The sequence below is a fragment of the Xenopus laevis genome, chromosome 1S (genome assembly GCF_017654675.1).
Source record: "Xenopus laevis strain J_2021 chromosome 1S, Xenopus_laevis_v10.1, whole genome shotgun sequence".
NCBI classification, from domain to species: Eukaryota; Metazoa; Chordata; class Amphibia; order Anura; family Pipidae; genus Xenopus; species Xenopus laevis.
The window spans coordinates 106,904,944-106,927,251 of NC_054372.1; the positions used below are offsets into that span (position 1 = coordinate 106,904,944).

The window sequence follows — 22,308 nt, forward strand, 5'->3', positions numbered from 1 at the left end:
GCAACAAAAAGCTATCTCAGAGGTTTCAACTGTAAGGAATGCAATCAGAAAATAGAAGGCCACAGGCACCGTTGCTGTAAAACCCAAGTCTAGAAAGCCAAAAAAAATAATACAGGAGCAGCATATGCGGATGATTGTGAGAATGGTTACTGACAATCCAAAGATCACCTCCAAAGACCTGCAAGAACATCTTGCTGCAGATGGTGTATCTGTACAATGTTCTATAATTCAGCACAATTTGCACAAAGCACATCTGTATGGCAGGGTGGTGAGAAAGAAGCCCATTCTACACTCACGCCACAAACAGAGTCTCTTGTTGTATGCAAAAGCTCATTTAGACAAGCCACAGTCATTTTGGAACAAAGTGCTTTAGACTGATGAGACAAAAATGTAGTTATTTGGTCATAACAAAAAGTGATTTGCATGGTGCACCAAAAAAAACACCTGCTACCTACTGTCAGATTTGGTGGAGGTTCCATCATGCTGTGGGGCTGGGTGGCTAGTTCTTAAAGTTGAGGGTTTAATGAATTCAACCCAATATCAACAAATTCTTCAGGATAATGTTCAAGTTACGGAGGGGTTGGATATTCCAACAAGACAATGACCCTAAACACACTTCGAAAATCTACAAAGGCATTTATGCAGAGGGAGAATTACAATATTATGGAATGGCCGCCACAGTCCCCGGACTTGAATATCATGGAAAATCTATGGGATGATTTGAAGCAGGCTGTCCATGCTCTGCAGCCATCAAATTTAACTGAACTGGAGAGATTTTGTATGGATGAATGGTCAAAAAAAACGCCATCCAGAATCTAGACACTAGACTAGATTCTAGACACTAGATACTAGATACTTTTTTTAATATCTGAATTTTTTATTGTTTTACAATATGACAAATAAAAAAGATGCAATAAAGTATAACATGTTCACAGCTGCAAGTTTGTTCTAAATATGTTATGCCATTCTTGACAGAACATTCTCAGTATCTGACCATATCTCATGGCCACTCAGGTGTAAGTCCGGATAACAGTATTGGTCCTAGAGACGCTCGTTATGTAAATCGTGTCCTGCTCAAGCTATTTCATTTCAATGCTATTCATGCAGCTGGCTTGTAGATGGGGAGGGAGAAACAGTTGTTGGAAGGGGGGGGGAAAGGAAGGGGGGAAGAGAGGTTAAGAAGCAAGACAGGTATCGTAACTACAATACATATTTACCAAATGACATCTTATTTCCTACAGTGTTCAAGCAGTTCCAGAGTCAGGGGAGTGAGACTCAGATTGGGTTTCCTCCAAGTATCGGGTCCACGGGTACCACTCCAGCTCCCCCTCATAGCTCTTGTCCAGAAGTATATTTCTGATGGATTCCATCGCTCGGATCCAGTTTACTTTGGTTATCAGTGATTGTAGGCCAGGTAATTGTGGTCGTTTCCAATTAGCTGCTAGGAGAGATCTTGCTGCTGTCAGGATGTGTGTGGCCAATTTATGGGATAGTTTAGAACAGGGATCCCCAACCTTTACAACCCGCGAGCAACATTCAGAAGTAAAAGGAGTTGGGGAGCAACACTAGCATAAAAAATATTCCTGGCTGCCAAATAAGTGCTGTGATTGGCCATTTAGTAGGCCCTATGTGGAATGTCAACCTACATTAAGGCTCTATTTGGCAGTGCACCTGGTTTTTAAGCAACCAAAACTTGCCTCCAAGCCTGGAATTCAAAAATAAGCACCTGCTTTGAGGCCACTGGGAGCAACATCCAAGGGATTGGAGAGCAACATGTTGCTCACGAGCTACTGGTTGGGGATCCCTGGTTTAGAATTAATGTTCTCAATTTTCATACCTAGTAGAAATGTGTGTGGGGTTGCCGGGATAGTGCTATTTAGAATCTCGGAGAGCAGAGAGGCTATCATCTTCCAGAATTCCTGGGCTACTATGCAGGTCCACCATGTGTGTAGAAAGGATCCTTGTTCACCACATCCTCTAAAACATATGGCATGTTCTGGGTTGTCACTAAATTTACTTATACGTGTAGGGGTATAATACCAGCGATAGATGATTTTATATGCCCTTTCGCTGGAGCTTGCACATATGGATGTTTTTTTGGCATTTTCCCAGATATATGACCATGTCTTATCCGAAATTGGGAAGTCCAAATCTGTTTCCCATTTTGTCATGTAGGGCTGGCGTATGTTAGTGGTATCAGACGATATGTGGCTGTATAATATGGATATCAGGTGTGTCGGGTATAAGCGTTTGAAGCAGATTGTTTCAAAGTATGTCATAGGCTGGGTACTCTGAGGTTTGGTTTCGGTCTCTACATAGTGTCTAATTTGTAAATAATGAAAGAATTGCAAATGGGGAATGTCATGTTGCTCCTTGAGTTGTTGGAATGAAAGAGTAATTTGATCTGGACAGAAGTCTGCTAGTGTGACCATGTCTGCATCTATCCACGGTTTAAAATCTAGGGGGTGGCATCCTGGTAGAAAGGTCTTATTGCAAAATATTGTTCTATATCTAGTGTTACATGTGCTCAATTTCATCTTAAGGGCTATGGAGTCCCACAAATCCAGGGCTTGTTGCGAGGAGGGTAAGAGATCTCTGGGGATGTCTCTGTGCGCTTTAGGAATCCAAAATAGATGTGCTAATTGCATGGGTGCAGAGAAGTGATTTTCAATTATTTTCCAGGATTCCTCTGTAGGAGCGTGTATGTGCACCATGGTCTCTAATCTACTTGCCAAGTAGTATATGTATATGTGTGGAACTCCAAGACCCCCTATTGTTTTCGGTTTGGTCATAACCATCGACTTAATTCTGGGTCTCTTTCCTCCCCATATAAAGTTCGAAATAGCTTTTTGAAGTGAGAGAGCTATTTTTTTAGGGAAGTTAATTGGTAGAACTCTGAAGAGATATAGGAGTCGGGGCAATAGAGTCATCTTTACAGATGTTATTCTGCCGAACCAAGACAGAGAATAGGTATGCCAGATAGATAGATCTTTCGTAAGTTTATCTATTAGCGTTGGGTAATTAGCTTTGTATAAAGATTTGTAAGATGGAGTGAGATTGATCCCCAGATATTCTAAATGATCGCTTTCCCATTTATAGTCAAAGTTAAGCTGGAGTAGTTTCAGTTCTAATTTGGGCATTTTTAAAGGGAGAGCATGTGTCTTAGTAGAATTGATTTTATATCCTGAAATCTGCTGGAAGTGTTCTAGGGTATGCAGTAAGTTAGGTAGTGAAGTTTGGGGAGATGTAAGTGTAAGGAGAATGTCATCGGTGAATAAATTTATTTTATGTTCCTCATTTGTCACATGGAATCCTTTGATATCCGGGTTTTGTCTAATGGCATTGGCCTAAAAGTGTGACAAATTTTTTGTAATACTGTGCTGTGTAGCCGTCAGGGCCTGGAGCTTTATTCGGTTTGGAAATTTTAATCACATTTTCTATTTCTTCTATATCTATGGATGCAGCTAGCATGTCTTGGTCTTCTTTAGTAAGCTGAGGTGGGTCCCATTGAGACAAAAAGTTGGATTCTCTGGATAGGTTGGCTTGTGGGGCTTTATCTGCTGAGTACAATTCCGTGTAGAAATTACTAAACATATTGAGAATTTGTTCTGTGTCTCTCGTCACAGTCCCTTTGTGAGTCCTAATGGCATGGATTGTTTGTGTAGTATGTAGAGCTCTCAGCTTGCGTGCTAACATTGTATGGGGCTTGTTCGCATATTCATAGTAGTGACATTTAGTTCTACGCATTGAGTAGGCGGCTTTTTCTGAAAGCAATTGTATTAGTTTTGTTCTAAGGTCTTGTAGTTCCCTGTGTTTTTCCGGGGTTGGGAGTTTTTTATGTGCAGTGGCCACATCGTGGAGTTTTTGGGATAACTGTTTAATCTTCTCCTCCTTGGTTCGTTTCAGTCGGGAAGCATGTTTAATCAAGATCCCTCTAATTACAGCTTTGTGGGCGTCCCATGTAATAGCAAGGGAGGTATCAGCTGGAGTGTTGTTTTGGAAGTATTCTTTGATGGTATTGGTTATCTCCGTACAGATATCCCTATCTAGCAGCAGGGAGTCATTTAGTCTCCAGTTACCACCCCCTCTGATCTTGTCCCACCTTTTGAAAAGTGTTTCCACTATACCGTGATCTGACCAAGTGATGTCGTGGATATTAACCGTGTGGATATAATGTAATAATGGAGGTTTTGTGAGGATGAAATCTATACGCGAATAGGTGGCATGTACAGAGGAGTAGTATGTATAGTCTCTATCTACTGGATGTTTCTCTCTCCAAACGTCTACTAGTGCCTCCTCCTTCAGGTGGTTGATAAGGTGTTTCGTGTCTCTATCGCATGTGCTAGTCGTTGGTTTTTCTAAAATGTCCCGTGATCTATCTAAATTGTTATTTATGGTTGTGTTAAAATCTCTGCCCTCCGAGATTTCTGATAATTTTTTTTAAAAAATTCTAAAAAATTTTTGTTTTGAGGTATATACTGAAGCAAGCGTAGTCAGATGGTTCTGAAGGTGTCCCGTTAAGATGATGAAGCGGCCATCTGGGTCTATATATTTCTGTATAAGTTGGAATTTCACCTGTTTAGCGATAAGGATGGCCAACCCTTTCGTTTTGTGGTTGAATTTGCCAGGTAAATCTGGGGGTAGTATTTTGAAAGGTATTTGGGTGATGAAGTTCTACTGAAATGTGTCTCCTGCAGCAGCAAGACATCGAGCTTTAATTTGAAATAGTCAGAGAAGGCCATAGTGCGTTTTTGGGGCACATTGAGGCCATTAACATTGTGTGAGCCTACCTTCAGATCAAATGAGTGGGGATCCGGGGGCACCCGTGCATCCATCCTGGGAGAGTTTTGAGGGAACAAGACGTCACCGTGATGATATGCTAGTGATAAAGAAGAGAAAGAAAAGAAAAAGTAAGGGAAAAACACTCGATAAAAAGTGTTGATGGCAAGGAGGAATAGAATTGTAAGGGTAAGACAGTCAATAAAGAGTGGAAGGTGGGGGAGAGAGGGGGAGGGGAGAGGGAAAAACAGAAATAAGAATGTAGAGAAAGATCAGACAGTAGAAAAGAGAGAAAAAGGGGGGGGGGAGATAGACAATAACAAAACAACACAAGAAACAAATTACAAGTCAATCGACGTATAATCTTCCAAAAAAGGAGATTGGCGAAGGTTCCTAAATTAAAAAGGGGGAGAGAGCAGTTTTGTTGCACCTCACTAGGAAAACCTTCAATGGGGGGGGGGTCACGGAATGGAGTCTAAAAGGGAAGCCAGTCCGCGTAGCCCACCCTATATTAATGCTATCTTTACCCTATGTCCAAATGGTAGGATAATTTAACTCACAAGATGTTGAATACTAACACATTCAATTGTTAACTAACCGGTGAACATTTAAACTATTTTAACTGTAACCAAAGTTTCAAGGTCCAGCTAAAAAGCTGATTAGGTCAATATAAATATAACTCCAGGCATCTCAGGCAGAGATTAGCAGATTCCTCTACTGGTACGATCTTGACCCGTCAGTATGGTATCGAGCAACTTAGGGGATACTCAGTTTTCCATCTGCCGAGTCTGGCTTCCCAGAGCTCAGCTTTTATCTGTCCTCGATGTATAATTGGATATAGTATAAGGACCACCTTTGTGTTGCTGTGGTCAGGCATTAGCGATACGCCATAGTTTTGGTGGAATGGGTAAAATATCCTCCAATAATCGTCTTATGAGGTCCTTGACCTCACTGCAGAGCGGTCCCATTCTCCGGCTATGCCAGTGTGTCTTGTTTCCTAGGATCCTGTGGCTCTGTCTCCGAGGAATCCATTGGAGGATCTTGAAGGTAAGGCAGTGCCTCCTCTATTTCGCTTGGATGTTTGATGGTATATGTAAGGCCATTTTGTTGATACGTGAGTTTAAAGGGGAATCCCCATCTATATGGTATGCCTTTTTGTCGCAGCACTTCTGTCAAAGGTTTGAGGTCTTTCCGCTTTTGTAATGTTGAGGCAGCTAAGTCAACGTATATTTTTGGAAATATTCCATCAAGCTCCAGTTGCGCGGTTCGAGACGCTTTCAAGATAGCCTCTTTGGTCTGAAAATAGTGAAATCGCACTATCACATCTCTGGGTGGCATATTCGGGTGTGGTCTAGGACGAAGAGCTCTATGAGCTCTGTACAGCAGATGATACTTATCCTCAACTCCTGGCAATAAAGCCTTAAAAAATTTCGGCAAAAAAGTGTCCAAATGTACTGACTCCGGTATGTCTCGAAGGCGTAAGTTGTTTCTTCTAGTGCGATTCTCCAGGTCCTCATGAGCATCCTGAAGGTCTCGTAATTGTGTCTGTAGATCCTGAATCAGAGTCTCCATGTTAGATGTGGATTCTTGGACAGAGTCTTGAGCTTGTTCTAACACTTGAACTCTATTGTCCAGTGTTGCAATGTCAGATTTGATATCTGTAAGCGAATTCCGTATTTCGTTTTGAATCTCTTCCTTGAATCCCAAGAGGAGAGCTTTGAGTTCATTAATATCTTTTTTAGTGCAGGGTGATTCAGATTCCTGTTCCACAGGTGGGCTTGAATTTTTGACATTTTTTGTAGGTCTGCTTTTGAAGAAATCAGACGTACCTTCAGGGAGGTTAACCATTTGTTGCTGTCTTCTGCTCGTCATAGTGAGTCAATGATAGTTGATGAGAGTCTTTTGGAGGATTCTGGATATGTCTCGAATGAGATGAGTAATTCTTAGTGGTAGTTAATATGTACAGTAAGTTTGGCCTCCACTAAGCTTGTCCGAGGTTCCGGCTGTGGCATCCAGCCTGAATAGTGGCTCTAGTAATGATCAGCCGAGTGTGCGTGATTGCAGGTTCTCTGTTGACCAAAGTGTCAATCAGGCTGAAAAGACTTGGTAAGCTGCCTTTTCCCCTGTGCGACTTGTTGTAACCACTCAGCAGTGGGAAATCAGAGTGGCAAGGTGGTGGGCACTTCGTCCTATTAGTCTCCACCTTGGCTGTGTAAGGTGATACGTGAGAGGGGGTTAACTAAAGCAATGTCTTTAGAACCAGGTGCTGGGCAGTTAACAATAACGTGCAGGGTGTGCTGCTTTGACTCTGCTGTGAGACGTTAGGCTGTGGCCCTTATATATTAGAGAGCTTAATGGCTCCCCTGCTGACTTCCGGAGGGTCCCGGTGCTCAGCTATTTGTAGAGGTTTGAGGGCCTAATGTGCAACCTTGTGGGGGGGTCTCACAGTACCCACGTGGTCGAAGCGTCTGGGCCACATTCGCCGCACCACCGTACTCCGCCAGCAAGGCTTGTAAACAGCTGCCACTCACCACCCGTTCCGGACTGCGTGTGGGTTGCCGGCTGGTGTTTCGCCTGGCTGGTGTTGTCGGCTATGCGTGCCGGACAGGGTAATGGCTGCTGCGTTCCACACCCTTTCTCCAAGTCTGCCGGGAAGATGTCATCCGTTCGGACCTCTGGCTGCCAATGGCAAGTATCGGAGTGCCCAGGGTATCTTCGGGAATCAATGCTGCGGGTGGGTGGCAATATACAGGGTGCTAATGTAGGCTTAGGGTGGGCTTTTTGGCGGAGCTGCGTGATCAAGCGGCCATTTCTTTCAGCGTCCAGGCCACGCCTCCCACTAGATACTTTTTTTTAAATTATTTATTTATAGATTACTTTTTTTTTAATATATTATTTTAACAAATCAGCATTCCTAGTGGATAAAGACAGAGACATTCTCTATGACATTCACTACAGTGTAATATCAGTATTATGGTATCACAGTTCCATCCACCCACTATAGCCATATACTTTAATGACAAATCACATATGTCTTTTCAGGTTTTATGATCTGACAAGAGATGTGGAGTTAAAAGAAAATAAATCTATTTTAAAGTATACAGATAAAATACAGCATAGTATTTTGCATCATTTCAGGATCTGGATAAATCCATGCAATTATAATATACATAAAATAATTGTATGCATTTTCACAGGCATTATTTATTAAGTTCTGAGGTACAAGATTCTCTGAACAAATATAAAATAAGCTATTTCCAATGTGTTTTTGTTTTCCTTTATATATGAATATTTTGTGCTGGAGCTATAATTAAAGCACTTTTTTAGATTAATTCTTAAGAAGTGTTTTTCATATCTCTACCTAGGACCATTTCAACCAAATAGTTTGTATTTAGTGTGGGTGTCACATCCATTGTATTTCTGTCACAAGTACATCAATAGTTCACAGTAGGTAATGCAATAATGGAAATGCAGAGAATGTTGCCAAAAATACACAGACAACTCAAACACCAGCAGCAGGAGAAAGAGTAACAGGCTAACACCACAACATGAAAAAGACATAGAGAGTGATCATTCATATTTAACTGCCATAGCGAAAGAGAAAGAAATTTGACAATATTAAATGCAGTCATACACCATTAAATGCCAATAAGACAGAGAACCACCAGAACCAATTTTTAAAGATAAAGACATTTAACACTGCCGCGGATTGATATAGCAACATAACAGAGGCAAGCCATGTTCTATTTAGCAATAGCTGGTTTGTTCCTATAAGCTGTAATTTATTTAACATGCCTTTTACCTTCTGCTGCTGTCAAATTCTTGACTGCAGTGTCTCTATATTCTACATGAGGCATAAAATACTTCTAGTTATTTCCACTTTGTGTTGAATGGTAAATATATGGTCATAATAATCACATTATTGGCAGAATGCTCATTTACTCTTATGCCTCACTATGATACAGTACATCTGATTAAATACATTGATTTGGAACATTCTTGCTTTCAAAAGTCTTTTGATATAAGTTTGCTTTCATCACTCTCATTTATTTTATAATGTGCTATTCGACTTTTCTTATTGGTAAGATATTAGACAAATAAATACATTTATAATAATATGTATTTTGTTCCCTATAATCGACATGCCAACTTTTATCCCCATCTCACACTTCAAGTCGTACTCAACCGGGTTGTGGTCAATGAAAGTTTGATCAGAATACACAATGATAAACACAAGATATTTATAAAAATTGTCACCATGGTACCATGGTATACTTGTAATTTTCTGACTACAGGGTTCCTTTCTACTTTCTGATCCAAGACTTGCCCTTGGCATACAATGCTAACATAGCCCAACGGAACTGCCAATGCCATTTATCCATATGGCCATGTGCTTATTCCCTTCTTCCACAGCTGCTAGACTTTAGAATTATTTTTTTATTCATATCCAAGGGACATTATCATCAGATCATAAATATTGTTCAGTCTCATTTTTTAATATTCATTAAGCTGCCGTTTACTTCTTAGCGCTTTACTGTATTGTTATGGCTTATTGTTATGATATGGCTTATTCTCTTTCTTTTTTCCTTTCTGTTTCTTTCTCTCAAATGTCCCTCTGATGTTCACCACACAGCTGTTATTATTTGTGGTCTCTTTTGTACAAGTTAAAATCCAAATTAAAGCTGTTGAAAACAATAATCATTATGACTGTGAACCATTAGTATGTGAGAACTTTACTAAAATCAAAAGATTAAATAAGGGTTGTTCAATGAAAGGTAGCTGGATAGGATGATGTCCTTCAAAAGCTTTGTATGGCCTTTAGCTTGATCATGAGCTCTTTTGACTTGTAGTAGTGCCATCATACTTGATGAACTGGCCTAAATATTGCTGTGGAGCTAGGCTTGCCTCAGAATAACATCTCAAAAACCATTTCCATATACTGTATATTAGTTCTAATAGTAAGATGACCCACACACAGCGGAAGAGATGCACACAACATTGTGTTTCTTTCTTCTCTAATTAGGTTTAAGATATTATAGTGTTAGGGGGCTCAAAAGAGAAAAGCATCTCCTTTAAAGGTGAGGTGGACATCCAGACCTTATGACTGACTCACAACTTTATTAGGGGTAAGCCTAGCACGGAGCTGTTACAAGAAAAGTATACTCTGTTTACAATCACAATCCATACATTTTCCAAAGAATTTGGTGGCATATGTTATATATGCCAAATATTGTTTTTAAGAAAATGTAAACATAGAGAGAGAAGGCTTTTTGTGCAGTTGGGGCAGCCATGCTGTTCTTTAATAAAGCAATCAAGCAAATTTCAAACACAAACTTCTATGAACAAATGGTCTTTAGTAAAAACAAGAAAAGTCATGAAAAATGTTTGAAGAATGTTCATGGCCTTAGCAATTTTTTTAGACATAGGAGTGATTTTAGTTTATTAGATTTTTACATGTTTTTGGTGTTTACAAAACCATTAACATATACTGTGTTCTGCTCATGTTTAAAGTAATTAATTTGCTATATGAGAAAAGAACAAACAATTTCTATGGGGCCGATTCACTAACTTCGAGTGAAGGATTCGAAGTAAAAAAACTTCGAATTTCAAAGTTTTTTTTGGGCTACTTCGACCATCGAATGGGCTACTTCGACCTTTGACTACGACTACGACTTCGAATCGAAGGATTCGTAGTAAAAATCGTTCGACTATTTGACCATTCGATAGTCGAAGTACTGTCTCTTTAAAAAAAACTTCGACCCCCTAGTTTGCCATCTAAAAGCTACCGAAGTCAATGTTAGCCTATGGGGAAGGATCGAAGGATATTCCTTCGATCGTTGGATTAAAATCCTTCGAATCGTTCGATTCGAAGGATTTTATTGTTCGATTGAAGGAATTATCCTTCGATCGAACTATCTGCGCTAAATCCTTCGACTTCGATATTCAAAGTGGAAGGATTTTAATTCCTAGTCGAATATCGAGGGTTAATTAACCCTCGATATTCGACCCTTAGTGAATCGGCCCCTATATGTTCTCTGTTTTTATTTACTATTTTCTTTTTGTTATTTTCTCTCTTTTCTTTTCATATAAAGATAAATACACAGTAATGGCTGCAGTTTATATACCATTTCGCTGCTGAGATCTGAGAAAATGGTCGATGCATTTTTAGTCATTAAGTGAACTAAAGCATACTGTATTGGTAGACATAAACTACCATCTACTTTACCATGAAATGCTGTTTTAACGTATTTTCTTTGGAAAAATACAAGGCAACAATATTTGTATTCATACGTTTTAGAGGTACACAAAACAAAACCATTAAAAATATGGATTGTTTGATATAACAGATCATACAAAACAAATTCTGTCTAGAGATGTATGTACCAATGCAGAGGTCAGAAACCTTTCTAAGAACCTATTTTGTTACGACTTTTCCTTTCTTTAAGATATGGCCAACAACACCGAAGGTAGTCAGTAAAACTCATGTACACACCAATTAAGAGCACAATATATAACATAGATAGATTGAGCGATATTGAGAGAAAAATAAGTTAAAATCAAAGAAGCGTGCACCAGAAGGTTCATACATGATCAGATCAGACCTACAAACTGAACCATTATGTATTGTGCCTTCTTTTACACTATATACCACCAAGTATAAAGAGTGTGCCATCCCCATGTAAGAACCATAGGGTTAATGTGCCCCTATGGCTTTAAATCCCTATACTTCATGATCACCCTAGTTGCTGGGCAGATGCCCATGTATCTAGTTGTAATTTGCATAGTTGTATTTTTGGCCAGGAGGTGTTGTGACCACTTCCTCTCACACTTTGATATAGTGATTGTGAATGGTGTGCATCTTCCTCTTTGGCTTCTGGTTGCTGATCCAAATGGATGTTTCCAGGGAGCCTTGGTACAACAAGGCCCAGTAAAGCCATTCTGACCCAGAGGAACCAGTACCTCTAGAGAGTAAAGTTGGGGAGCAGGGACATGTGAATGAGGCCAGCCAGACACAGGTCAGATTATTTTAGTATTTTAGTACTGCCGAGGAGAGTAAGATAGGTAGGTAAAATAGCACAAGCAGTTTGGGCTCCAACTAGGAGGAATAGCAAGGGGTAGCTCTCCCCTTAGGCAAGACTGGCCTTTAGTATAGGGAACACAGCCTAATTAGGTTTAGTGAGTTCCCTGATCCAACGTGTGGGGATCCAGGTCACGTTGCTGAGATCCTGAGGGTGTATCTATCCTGGTGTGACGATATATCCTCTGCGGGTTCCACTGTTCTAGTCATGTCGTGATTGTCTGCTGTGGCCTCTGTGGATTGTAAGTACAAAACGTGTGGATCATGTGTCGTGTACAACTGGTATATCTTTGTTTCAAAAACCTCCTGGCACCCTTGTATTTTGTATTTAATGCACAGTAGCATATGGGAGTTGTAGTTGCACTACATTCTTACTTTACTACTACCACATAGCGAAGGCCTAGCCTGGTGTGTTAGAGTCCAATGTAACACATGCTCTATATTTCTATAGCCGGACATGGATCCTTTTGGTCTAAATTTGCCCAAAAACCCATTACACCCATATAATGGTTCATTTACAAACTGCCGTACATGCATTGTGGAAAATTCCATGCTGGTAAATTCACTTGTAAATTGTTGTGTGCTGTCCTTGCATCAATGTGTGGGCTAATTACACAAATGTAGTGCAACTACAACTCCATTGTTAGTGTGCTATTCATTCAGTGCAACTCAGTTACATGTGCATATGTAACATGCAAAGGGGGGCATAGAAGAAGCAACTCAAAAAAGGAGATAATTCCTTTCCTATGTACAGTACTATGTACTTTATTCAGCAAACTCAACTGCCAGGTGCAAGTTAAAGCATAGAGGAGCATGTATTGATGCAAGAACCTTTGGAGCATTTGGATTTTTGCTTTTTTTGCCCTGTACCTTGTGTTCAGAAATGGACACCATGATGTGCCAAATGCAGATGTTAAGTTGTCTCCATATATCTATAGTTAGACCCCAGCAATCAATTATTATTCAATCACGTGAATAAATGTATTTCAGAACATGGAATAATAACAGAAAGCGTTGTTTTCAGTATATCTATGATGATGTGCATGAGTTGAAGCAATTGGATTTGCTCTGATAAGGTTACCTCGGTTGTAGGAAATGGTGGAATCCTTGCTGTGCTTTAGAAAGGATAATTTTTTTTATAGAGCAAACATAAGAGAACTCATTTATGATCATTCAAAAAGGTACAAAAAAGGTACTAAAGCCACACCTTGATGTCCCCATAGTTGTGCTCAACACTGCTATTTCTGCAATGCTTAAATGTGAAAATCACACAGTTTACCTATTGACACAGGGGAATCTGGAGCCACCATTGGTACTGTAGCTCCAGGGTTCTCACAGTGGCCTTCCTCAATTGATGCAGTACTTAAAATAAATCGAGTGCAGATGTCATGTTGATTGAAAGTGCCAGAAATAATGACTTCTGAAGACTGTAGATTTTCAGAGCAATTGTGTCTAATTTGCGCTTTTGAACACATAGGGGCCCATTTACTAACAATCAAATTGTGATTTATTCCACCAATCTTGAAAAATCTAAATTGTAGGCTACAATTTCTTCAGGTTCTACCTTGTGGTGTCAATTATGCTGGAATTGTGCATTGTGGGTAAAAAACATGGCGACTTGCACACAAAATTGCACTGGAATATAAGCAGCCAAAGAGGAGTTGGGAAAAATGAAACAATTATATTGAATCATTTTCATTAGATATCTTCAAAATATGAAAAAACATGTAAATAATTCAACTTATATATATATATATATATATATATATATATATATATATATATATATATATAATTATAATTATATATAATTCTCCTTCACATTCTTGCTGAATGGTTTTCTATTTTGGGAACTTTCAAAATTTTATTGATATTCCTGATTTGATAAAGCATGTGGTGCTTAAAGGGATACTGTCATGGGAAAAAAATTTTTTTCAAAATGAATCAGTAAATAGTGCTGCTCCAGCAGAATTCTGCACTGAAATCCATTTCTCAAAAGAGCAAACAGATTTTTTTATATTCAATTTTGAAATCTGACATGGGGCTAGACATTTTGTCAATTTCCCAGCTCCCCCTGGTCATATGACTTGTGCCTGCACTTAAGGAGAGAAATGCTTTCTGGCAGGCTGCTGTTTTTCCTTCTGAATGTAACTGAATGTGTCTCAGTGGGACATGGGTTTTTACTATTGAGTGTTGTACCAGGCAGCTGTTATCTTGTGTTAGGGAGCTGTTATCTGGTTACCTTCCCATGGTTCTTTTGTTTGGCTACTGGGGGGGGGGGAGTGAGGGGGGTGATATCACTCCAACTTGCATTACAGCAGTAAAGAGTGATTGGAGTTTATCAGAGCACAAGTCACATGACTTGAGGCAGCTGGGAAATTGACAATATGTCTAGCCTCATGTCAGATTTCAAAATTGAATATAACAAAATCTGTTTGCTCTTTTGAGAAATGGATTTCAGTGCAGAATTCTTCTGGAGCAGCACTATTAACCGATTCATTTTGAAAAAAATGTTTTTCCCATGACAGTATCCCTTTAATGAAGTGATAACACAGTACTGATCATTTCCTTAATATGCTTTTTATAAATATTATTCTTTTAAACTGAAGTTTAGCCCTCCACCACTGCAGATAAAAATATCTTCAGGTCCATCACCTCTGTCACAGCTTTAAATAAATGAAGGTTTTCTCTCCCATGCAACCCCGGAACACATCTGGTAGTGATAGTTTGCAGCTTTAATAATAGGAAACCAAGACCACAGGTTATATGCTAATTTATAGTGAGAGTCTGTGTGTCACAGTCATAAAAACATCCTCCAAACATTTAAGTATATCTAGGTTTGGGTTACCTGACTAGCAAAGTCTTTAACATACAGTCAACATATCTAAAATAAGTGCATAGTGTACATAAACTACATTATAACTTATGCAGAGGCACGTATAAAAAACTGAATAATATTCCTGTTTTTATTTAGTACATCATGAAACCACATAGCAACATACCTTATAGATACATAAATGACCAGATGTCAGCTATCCCTAAATAAGCACAATCATAAAAAATAGACTATAGTCATTAGTATGTTAAAAATTGTAATTGTCAGCTCAAAGTATCTATAAGTGTATTTTGCTTTACATGTATGGATAGCATGGTAGTCTCAGTGGTTACCCCTGCTGCCTTGTTGTGTGGGGAAAAATATAGTGGCAAAAGTCAGAAAGTAATTTTTTTTTTTTTGACACTATGGGGCAAATTCACTAACCGGCGAAAATTCGCCGTCACTGGCTTTGCACAAATCAGAACACTTCGCCATGTGTAAATTCGCCTGGACAACGCTAATTCGGGAAGATCCGAAGTTGCGCACAGGGTACCGAACGCTGGCGTAGTTGCGCTATCGAAAATACGCTCAGCAGTTTGAAGTTATGCTAGCGTTGGCTAATTTGCATACGGCGTGCAGTTAAAGTACAATGGCAGTATATGCTGCAGCAAATATATTACACTACACAAGGCCAGGGAACCTAAATAAAATGATATAGAAGTATTATATTGCCCTACAATTTTTTTTTCAATCTTTCTCAGCCTATCACCCTGTAAAAAGGAAAAGACGCCAGTGTTTTTTGGGACTTGAAAAATTTTCAACTTTTTTTTTTTTGAGGAACTCCTATCTACTCTATTGCACTTCGCCTGGTCTGAGGTGGCGAAGGCAAGTGAATTTGCATAGTAATGCTCTTTCGCCAGAGTGAAAATTCGCCTGGCGTTAGAGTGCGACGTTGCGCCAGACTCTATCTCCTTGGCGAAATTACGAAAATTTTAACCAGTGTTAGCCAGTTCGCCCTTTAGTAAATTTCCCCCTATATGGGGCAGATTTATTAAGGTTCGAATGGAAACAGTTCTAATTCAAATATTAACCACCTAAAATCTGCCGAGTTCATTTACAAGTCAATAGCAGAGGTCCATTGAACCATTTGAAGATGTTAATTGCCTTCCTGACATTCAAGTTTTTTTCAGAGGAAAACTCGTTTCGAATTTGATTAGAATTTTCGGGTAGTTCGTATTCAATCGAATATTAGACGTTCGAGATTTTACATAAATAACCTCCCATTCGAGTTGTGAGTAAATTCGAATTTATTTAAGTTATTCACATAACTTCAAAATTCGACCTTTGATACATCTGCCCCTATTTGAAAGAAATTTGTATTTCGTCCCCATCTCCTGTTGATTGTATCCTCCACTGGGGCAGTGACTAAATGAATGATGATCAATTTGTTCTGTACTGAACATATCAATACAAAATGATTAATAATAATAACATTGGCTTTACCCGTATAATAAACTCTGATGGAAAACACAAGTGAGAAAGTAATTAAGAACGTTGAATCTCTTCAGCATAGCAACACTTCAGTGCTATGATATCAATTGGAAGATGGCAAAAAAAATGTAATTATCCAAGTTACATCTTTAATTTATGTTATAGTCTGACAGAAGGGATACCTTAAAAATGAATAACATTACTGAGCAAAATTCTGCAGATAAATGTAGGTGTATAATAGCCCATAGGTGAAAACTAATTTTTATCAAGAGGTCGTAATTAATTTATTATCATGTACTATTGGAAATCAATTATGTTTGCAACTAGCATGTTTTGTATAATGTTATGTTAAAAATAATTGCTTTGTTATTACAGGAAGCCATTATCATTATATAACTGGTTCAAGTAATTGTGTATTAAAAAGTGTATTTATCTGTGTAATAGGAACACACACACTATTTCCAGGATTTTATACATATATTAAAGTTAGAAATGCTTTATGTTCTTGTATTGATCATGTTCTGATACCAATTGTATTTAACAGTATAGCATTGTATATATGCAATGGAATGGGACATCTTTATTTCGTAAACCATATACTCTACTGCCTCAATTTTCATTTATCAGACGCCATTGTTCTAGCAGTCCAAATGTTGGCCTCCATCCTAATGCCAGTAGCCAGTGCTAAATCCTGTAGCCAGGGTGATATTTCTTGCTGACATCTATAAGAGACTAAGCTCAGAAATAGAAGACTTGCAGAACAAAATTGTTGATCGCTTTCCTTAAGTGCTCAATCTTTTTCATGCGTAACCTTAATCATGTTTGTAAATCAAAATCATGAAGCTACACATTTGTGAATAGTTTGATAGGACCTATTTATTTTAGATGGAGCATAGTCTAATCTATTTGTGTCTAGTGATTGATCATTGTGAGACTTAGGGCTCTGGCTATCTTAAACTGATCTAAAACATTTTTCCAAAAGTACAGTAAGATTGTTTATGTTGGAGGTCAGTGGCTGTAGCTAATTTCACTCCTGTTTTATATATAATATGTGTAGTGCTATATGCAACTTTCACATGAACAGATTTTTTTGTAACACACATACTAGAGCTTCATACCATTATTAATTATGCTATAACTGCTCTAGATTAATAGGTAAGCAGATTTATTCATTATTTTACTTGATTGTGCTAAATGAACAATACTCTTCATTTATGAATAAAAAAAAGAACACTGTGTAATTTATGGCAGAAATGGGGCCCTTTAACTTTGTGTGTTTCCCTGAGTATTCAAGTAGGTTTATCTGTGTCTTGAACATACTCCCACATGTATATTTATCTTTATGTTTTAGCAGCACAGGGCTACCCGTACATATACAACATATTTGCTGTGGTGCTTAAAGTTTAAAAAAATATAAATTGTTGGGCAGATTTGAAAACTAGAAAACATTGCAAAATATTTGTAGATATTTCGTATTTTTGGCCTCTATTATTCAGTCATTATATATATATATATATATATTTAATAAGCATTGAACCTGATAATAGTGAGCTTTGCCTGCTTTGAAGATATATATTAATGCCTATTAATCTATGTGCCCTAAAAAGGAATTGGAAAAAAAAACCTAAACTACATCTCTTCTTTTTACTACAGAACCCACTTCACCTACAGCTTAGCATTGAAAATGCATTAACTTCGAACGATGAAGTGACTTTTTCAATCTTAACCATGAACAGCTGGTATAATTATAGTATACTGTTATGTCAAGAAGATTGGAATATAAGCGATTTTCTCACGCTTACCCAAAACAATTCAAAGTTTCATCTTGGGCTAATTATAAACATCACAGTTAACTTGACATTAAGCAACTATGTAATTAGTAACCTCCAGCTAAACTTGGACAGTATCAAGGATACCACATCTGCCATTGTTATGTTTGGATGTGACATGGAAGACACTAGAAGAATTTTTGAAATGGCCGCACAGTATGGGATCATGTTGCCAGATTTTCATTGGATATTTGGAGATTCTCAAAATGTGGAAGAGCTCCGAACTGAAGGTTTGCCTTTGGGTCTTATTGCTCATGGGAAAACAACAGAATCCTACTTTGAACATTACGTACAAGATGCAATGGAATTAATTGCCAGAGCTGTTGCAACAGCTACAATGGACAGACCTGAGCTTGCACTTATTCCAAGCACAACAAATTGCATGAGTGCCAGCAGTACAAATCTAACATCTGGGCAGTACTTGTCAAGGTAGGAGTGGAAACTTACTTTAAAATATGATAAAATTGTTGTTCTTATAATACATTATAAAGTTTATATACATAGTAATAGGAAAATCAATATAGAAATATTTCATTTGTACAAAAGCCAACGAACAGCCCAGTTTTTCTAAGTCCCCAAAAAACGCTGGCGACTTTTCATTTTTCAGTGTGATCGTAAATTTTTTCTGGGGTACCCGGCTTCCCCCCTACATTTCCTAACATATGGCACATAAACTATACACTGGGCTCATGTGTAGGGCAATATAACAAAACTATTTTATTAAGGTTCCCTGGGCTTGTGTAGTGTATTTGTTGCAACATATACGTCCATTCAACTTTAACTTCAGTAACGCTAGCACAACTTTGCCAGCATTCGGTGCCCTGGACGCAACTTTGGATTTTAGTGAATTAACGTTGTCCTGGCGAATCTACACCTGGCAAATTGTTGCGATGTGAGTGAAGCCGTCGCTGGCGAATATTTGGAGGTTAGTGAATTTGCCCCTGTCTCCTGTGGCTTAACAGTATAGGAGTACTGGACCATACCACTATTATTATCTGGTGTCTTCAAAGAATTCTTCAGAAGATACCTTTGCAATGTAAGCAAAATAACGTATGCAAAACTGTCAGCATTAGAATAGTTTGCAATTTATTTTCTTATTTAAAAAAAAAAACATTTAAAAGTCCACAAAGTTAACTAGAAATTTAATCATTTACAACTTACACCTATCTTTGTTTTCCTGGCACTACTTATGTTAATTGATTTAGTTATTTCTGTATCCAGAAAAACTCTTTCCTTCAATACTGCTTAGAAACAAACAAATGCAAGCCAAATACACAACCTAAAATGGTACAAAGAAGTGGATCTATTCAAATAAAATATACAGTGAATTCCTATGCTCTGCAATTGGAAATTGGCAAATTGTTAGAAAAGCATAATTTCCTTCTTGGAGTATGATTTGTTAGAAAGAGAATCCTGGCCACTTAACTTACCATCAATACCGAAAATCAATGTTTTATAGAAATTCTGCTGATCTGCATATGTACCATCATTATAGAAATAATATATTGAATGACACAGTCAAACCTAAATGGTTGGTTTTACTTTAAACAGGTATTACTTTAAACAGGTAATAATAAATCACCTCTGTGGCTGTGTTGGAAATTGCCATATTTCAGATCACTAATTACATTATGCAAGAATTTAAGTTTAAGATGATTTTAAGATGAAACATATTCATATGCGATGATAAGGATATTTTCCTGGACCACAGTATTGGCGGAACTGAAAATATTAAAGTAACAAAAATGTCAGCAACAAAATCTTTGGTACTGGAGTGGGCATCTCCACTGAGGGCAGTAAGGTCTGAATGTCCCCAGAACACCTTTATATGGAAACCAGATAGTGGTGAAAAAGGAACCTCTATTAGCTTCTAAGTGTGGACTTTATAACCCTACTACAGCTGAAATGCTTGTTCTAACTTCAGTCTCTACAGGTGTTATACCCTGTGCCTGCCTGAACATCACCCTAGGAAAAATAGAGCTTTCTCCAGAACTTCCTCCTCCTTGTAATTGGAATCTCAGACCCAGAAAAATCAAGGAGGATCAGCCCACCCCATTTTAGGGAATATTAACTAAGAAAGGTAATAGGAAAAAACAATGAAAAAATAATAACATTACACATGAGAATGAATAGTAAAGAGAACCACCATAGACTGCAAAAGGTAATTTACATTCAGACTGCTTATAATTATTTTCCTTATTTATAAAATGTGATTAGTAGGGCTGGGTTGACTATACTTTTGTGTTATCTTTTCACAAAAGTATAATATTTGAAAAATATTTACTTAATTTAATCTATTAAAAAAACTGATTCTCATTTATTTTATATTCAAACTAGGGGTTAGTTTCATAACTTTTTCCTTTTAATCTTTCCTTAGTCCCGCAAGACCTATAAATAATGTAATTTTGGCATTGTGCAATTTACTTATATTTTGCATTGTTTTTCAGCATCTTTTATCAACATGTTTGTGTGCAGTAGGTATTCCAGCCATGAACCAGATGTAATATGCTGTTTTAGACAATTCTATTTCCATAGAAACCCTATAAACTGCTGCTAGGGAACATGCAAATATGTAGCCTGTTCTGCACAGTGGTATAATGTAACTGAAGTAAAAGGGGGAAAAAAAAAATGTATAAGCTAAATACGTACTACTAAAAACATTGACAAACAGCAACTTTTGAATTTTTTTTCTAGGAAATGTAAAAAAATGTTTTTGTAAAAATAATAAAGATCAATTTTGTGTTTCTGCAATTATACATAATTCTTAAAGGGGTTGTTCCTCTTCCAACACTTTTTTTTTCAGTTCAGTTTGTATTAGATAGTAAAGAAATTAAAGACTTTTTACAATTACTTTTACTCTATTTTCTATATATTGCCATTTTTCTAATATTGTAGTTTAGGTCAAAATTTTCACCTTTCTAAAGCTGCTCTGGGAAGACCCTCTAAACTGTTGATACATTTATTTGATAGATTTCTTATGTTTGGTCTTGCTGAGCAGAATCCCTGGAATCCATTAGCTGTTAGAATTGATACAACTAACTGTGTCAACTACAGTTAGGGGCACATTTACTAAGGATCGAATATCGAGGGTTAATAAACCAACAAATTCGACCCTCGAAGTAAAATCCTTCAAATTCAAAGGATTTACTGCAAATACTACGATCGTTCGATCGCAGTAAAAATTTTCGATTTGAAGGATTTTAATCGATAGATCGAAGGATTTTTCTTCGATCAAAAAAAGGTTAGAAAAGTGCTGGGGAAGGTCCCCATAGGCTAACATTGTACCTCGGTAGGTTTAAACTGCTGAAGTATGTAGTCGAAGTTTTTTTTAAAGAGACAGTACTTCAACTATCGAATGGTTGAATAGTCAAACGATTTTTACTTCGAATCGAAGTCGTAGTCGAAGGTTGTAGTAGCCTATTTGATGGTTGAAGTACCCAAAAAAATACTTCGAAATTCAAAGTTTTTTTACTTCGAATCCTTCACTCAAGCTTAGTAAATGTGCCCCTAAATGTTTCAAAATTTTAACAGTTTAGAGTCTGAATTACTGAGCTGCCAGACTTAAACACCAGAGACAGGGACATTCAAATTTAAACTTATATTTTGGAAAAACTATAAAAAATAAGTAATGTAAAAAAATCATTATTTCTGGTGAACAATCTGAAAACATCTCAACAGAAAAAAGTGTTTGGAAGGTTTAAGTTTAAGAAATTCTAGGACTTATAGTTTATCCAAAATCTAGATGGCTGGTGGAGGGATGTGGATGTGAGGGCAATAATATAGTTAATAAAATAAATAGTTGCTGTTTATGTAGATATGCAATAAATATAATATATTTAATTTCTATATAAGGTATTTTAGAAATGTCATCTCACCCCTCAGCCATTCTTTCCACTGGTATAATCAGCTACAAGATTTGGAAGCTTAAAGCTGGCCATAGATGCAAAGATCCGATCGTTCAAATCCTCGAACGATCGGACTTCCCCATCTCCCGACCTGCCACTAACCATTCAGATCAAATAAAGCAGAAAAGATCAGCCGATGTTCTGCCCCTGACAGCAATCATACGAAAGTTATGTCCGACCAAAGCTAGTGACAATCTCCCTCTGAAAATCGTACGACAATACATGCAGTGATATTATCGGCAGCCGACAGAAATCTTTTAAACTGGCCGATCGACCAAATGACCGAATTAGTGTATGGCAAATTTATTTGCTCATCACTAAATATTACAACCATTTTGTTTTTATAGTTAGAGCCAGTGGCACCAACGATAAAGTACTGTGAGGGGCCTATGGTGAAGCGTAGGCATCTAG

General features: G+C 37.7%; 1 protein-coding gene across 1 annotated transcript in view; it reads left to right on the forward strand.

Annotated features, from left to right (window-relative positions):
* Nucleotides 1-22,308, forward strand: part of grin3a.S (glutamate receptor, ionotropic, N-methyl-D-aspartate 3A S homeolog) — a 196,517-nt gene that overhangs the window by 71,423 nt on the left and 102,786 nt on the right. Inside the window, 1 exon segment of the mRNA XM_041580074.1 lies at nucleotides 17,817-18,421. Coding sequence (XP_041436008.1) covers nucleotides 17,817-18,421 — 605 coding nt within the window.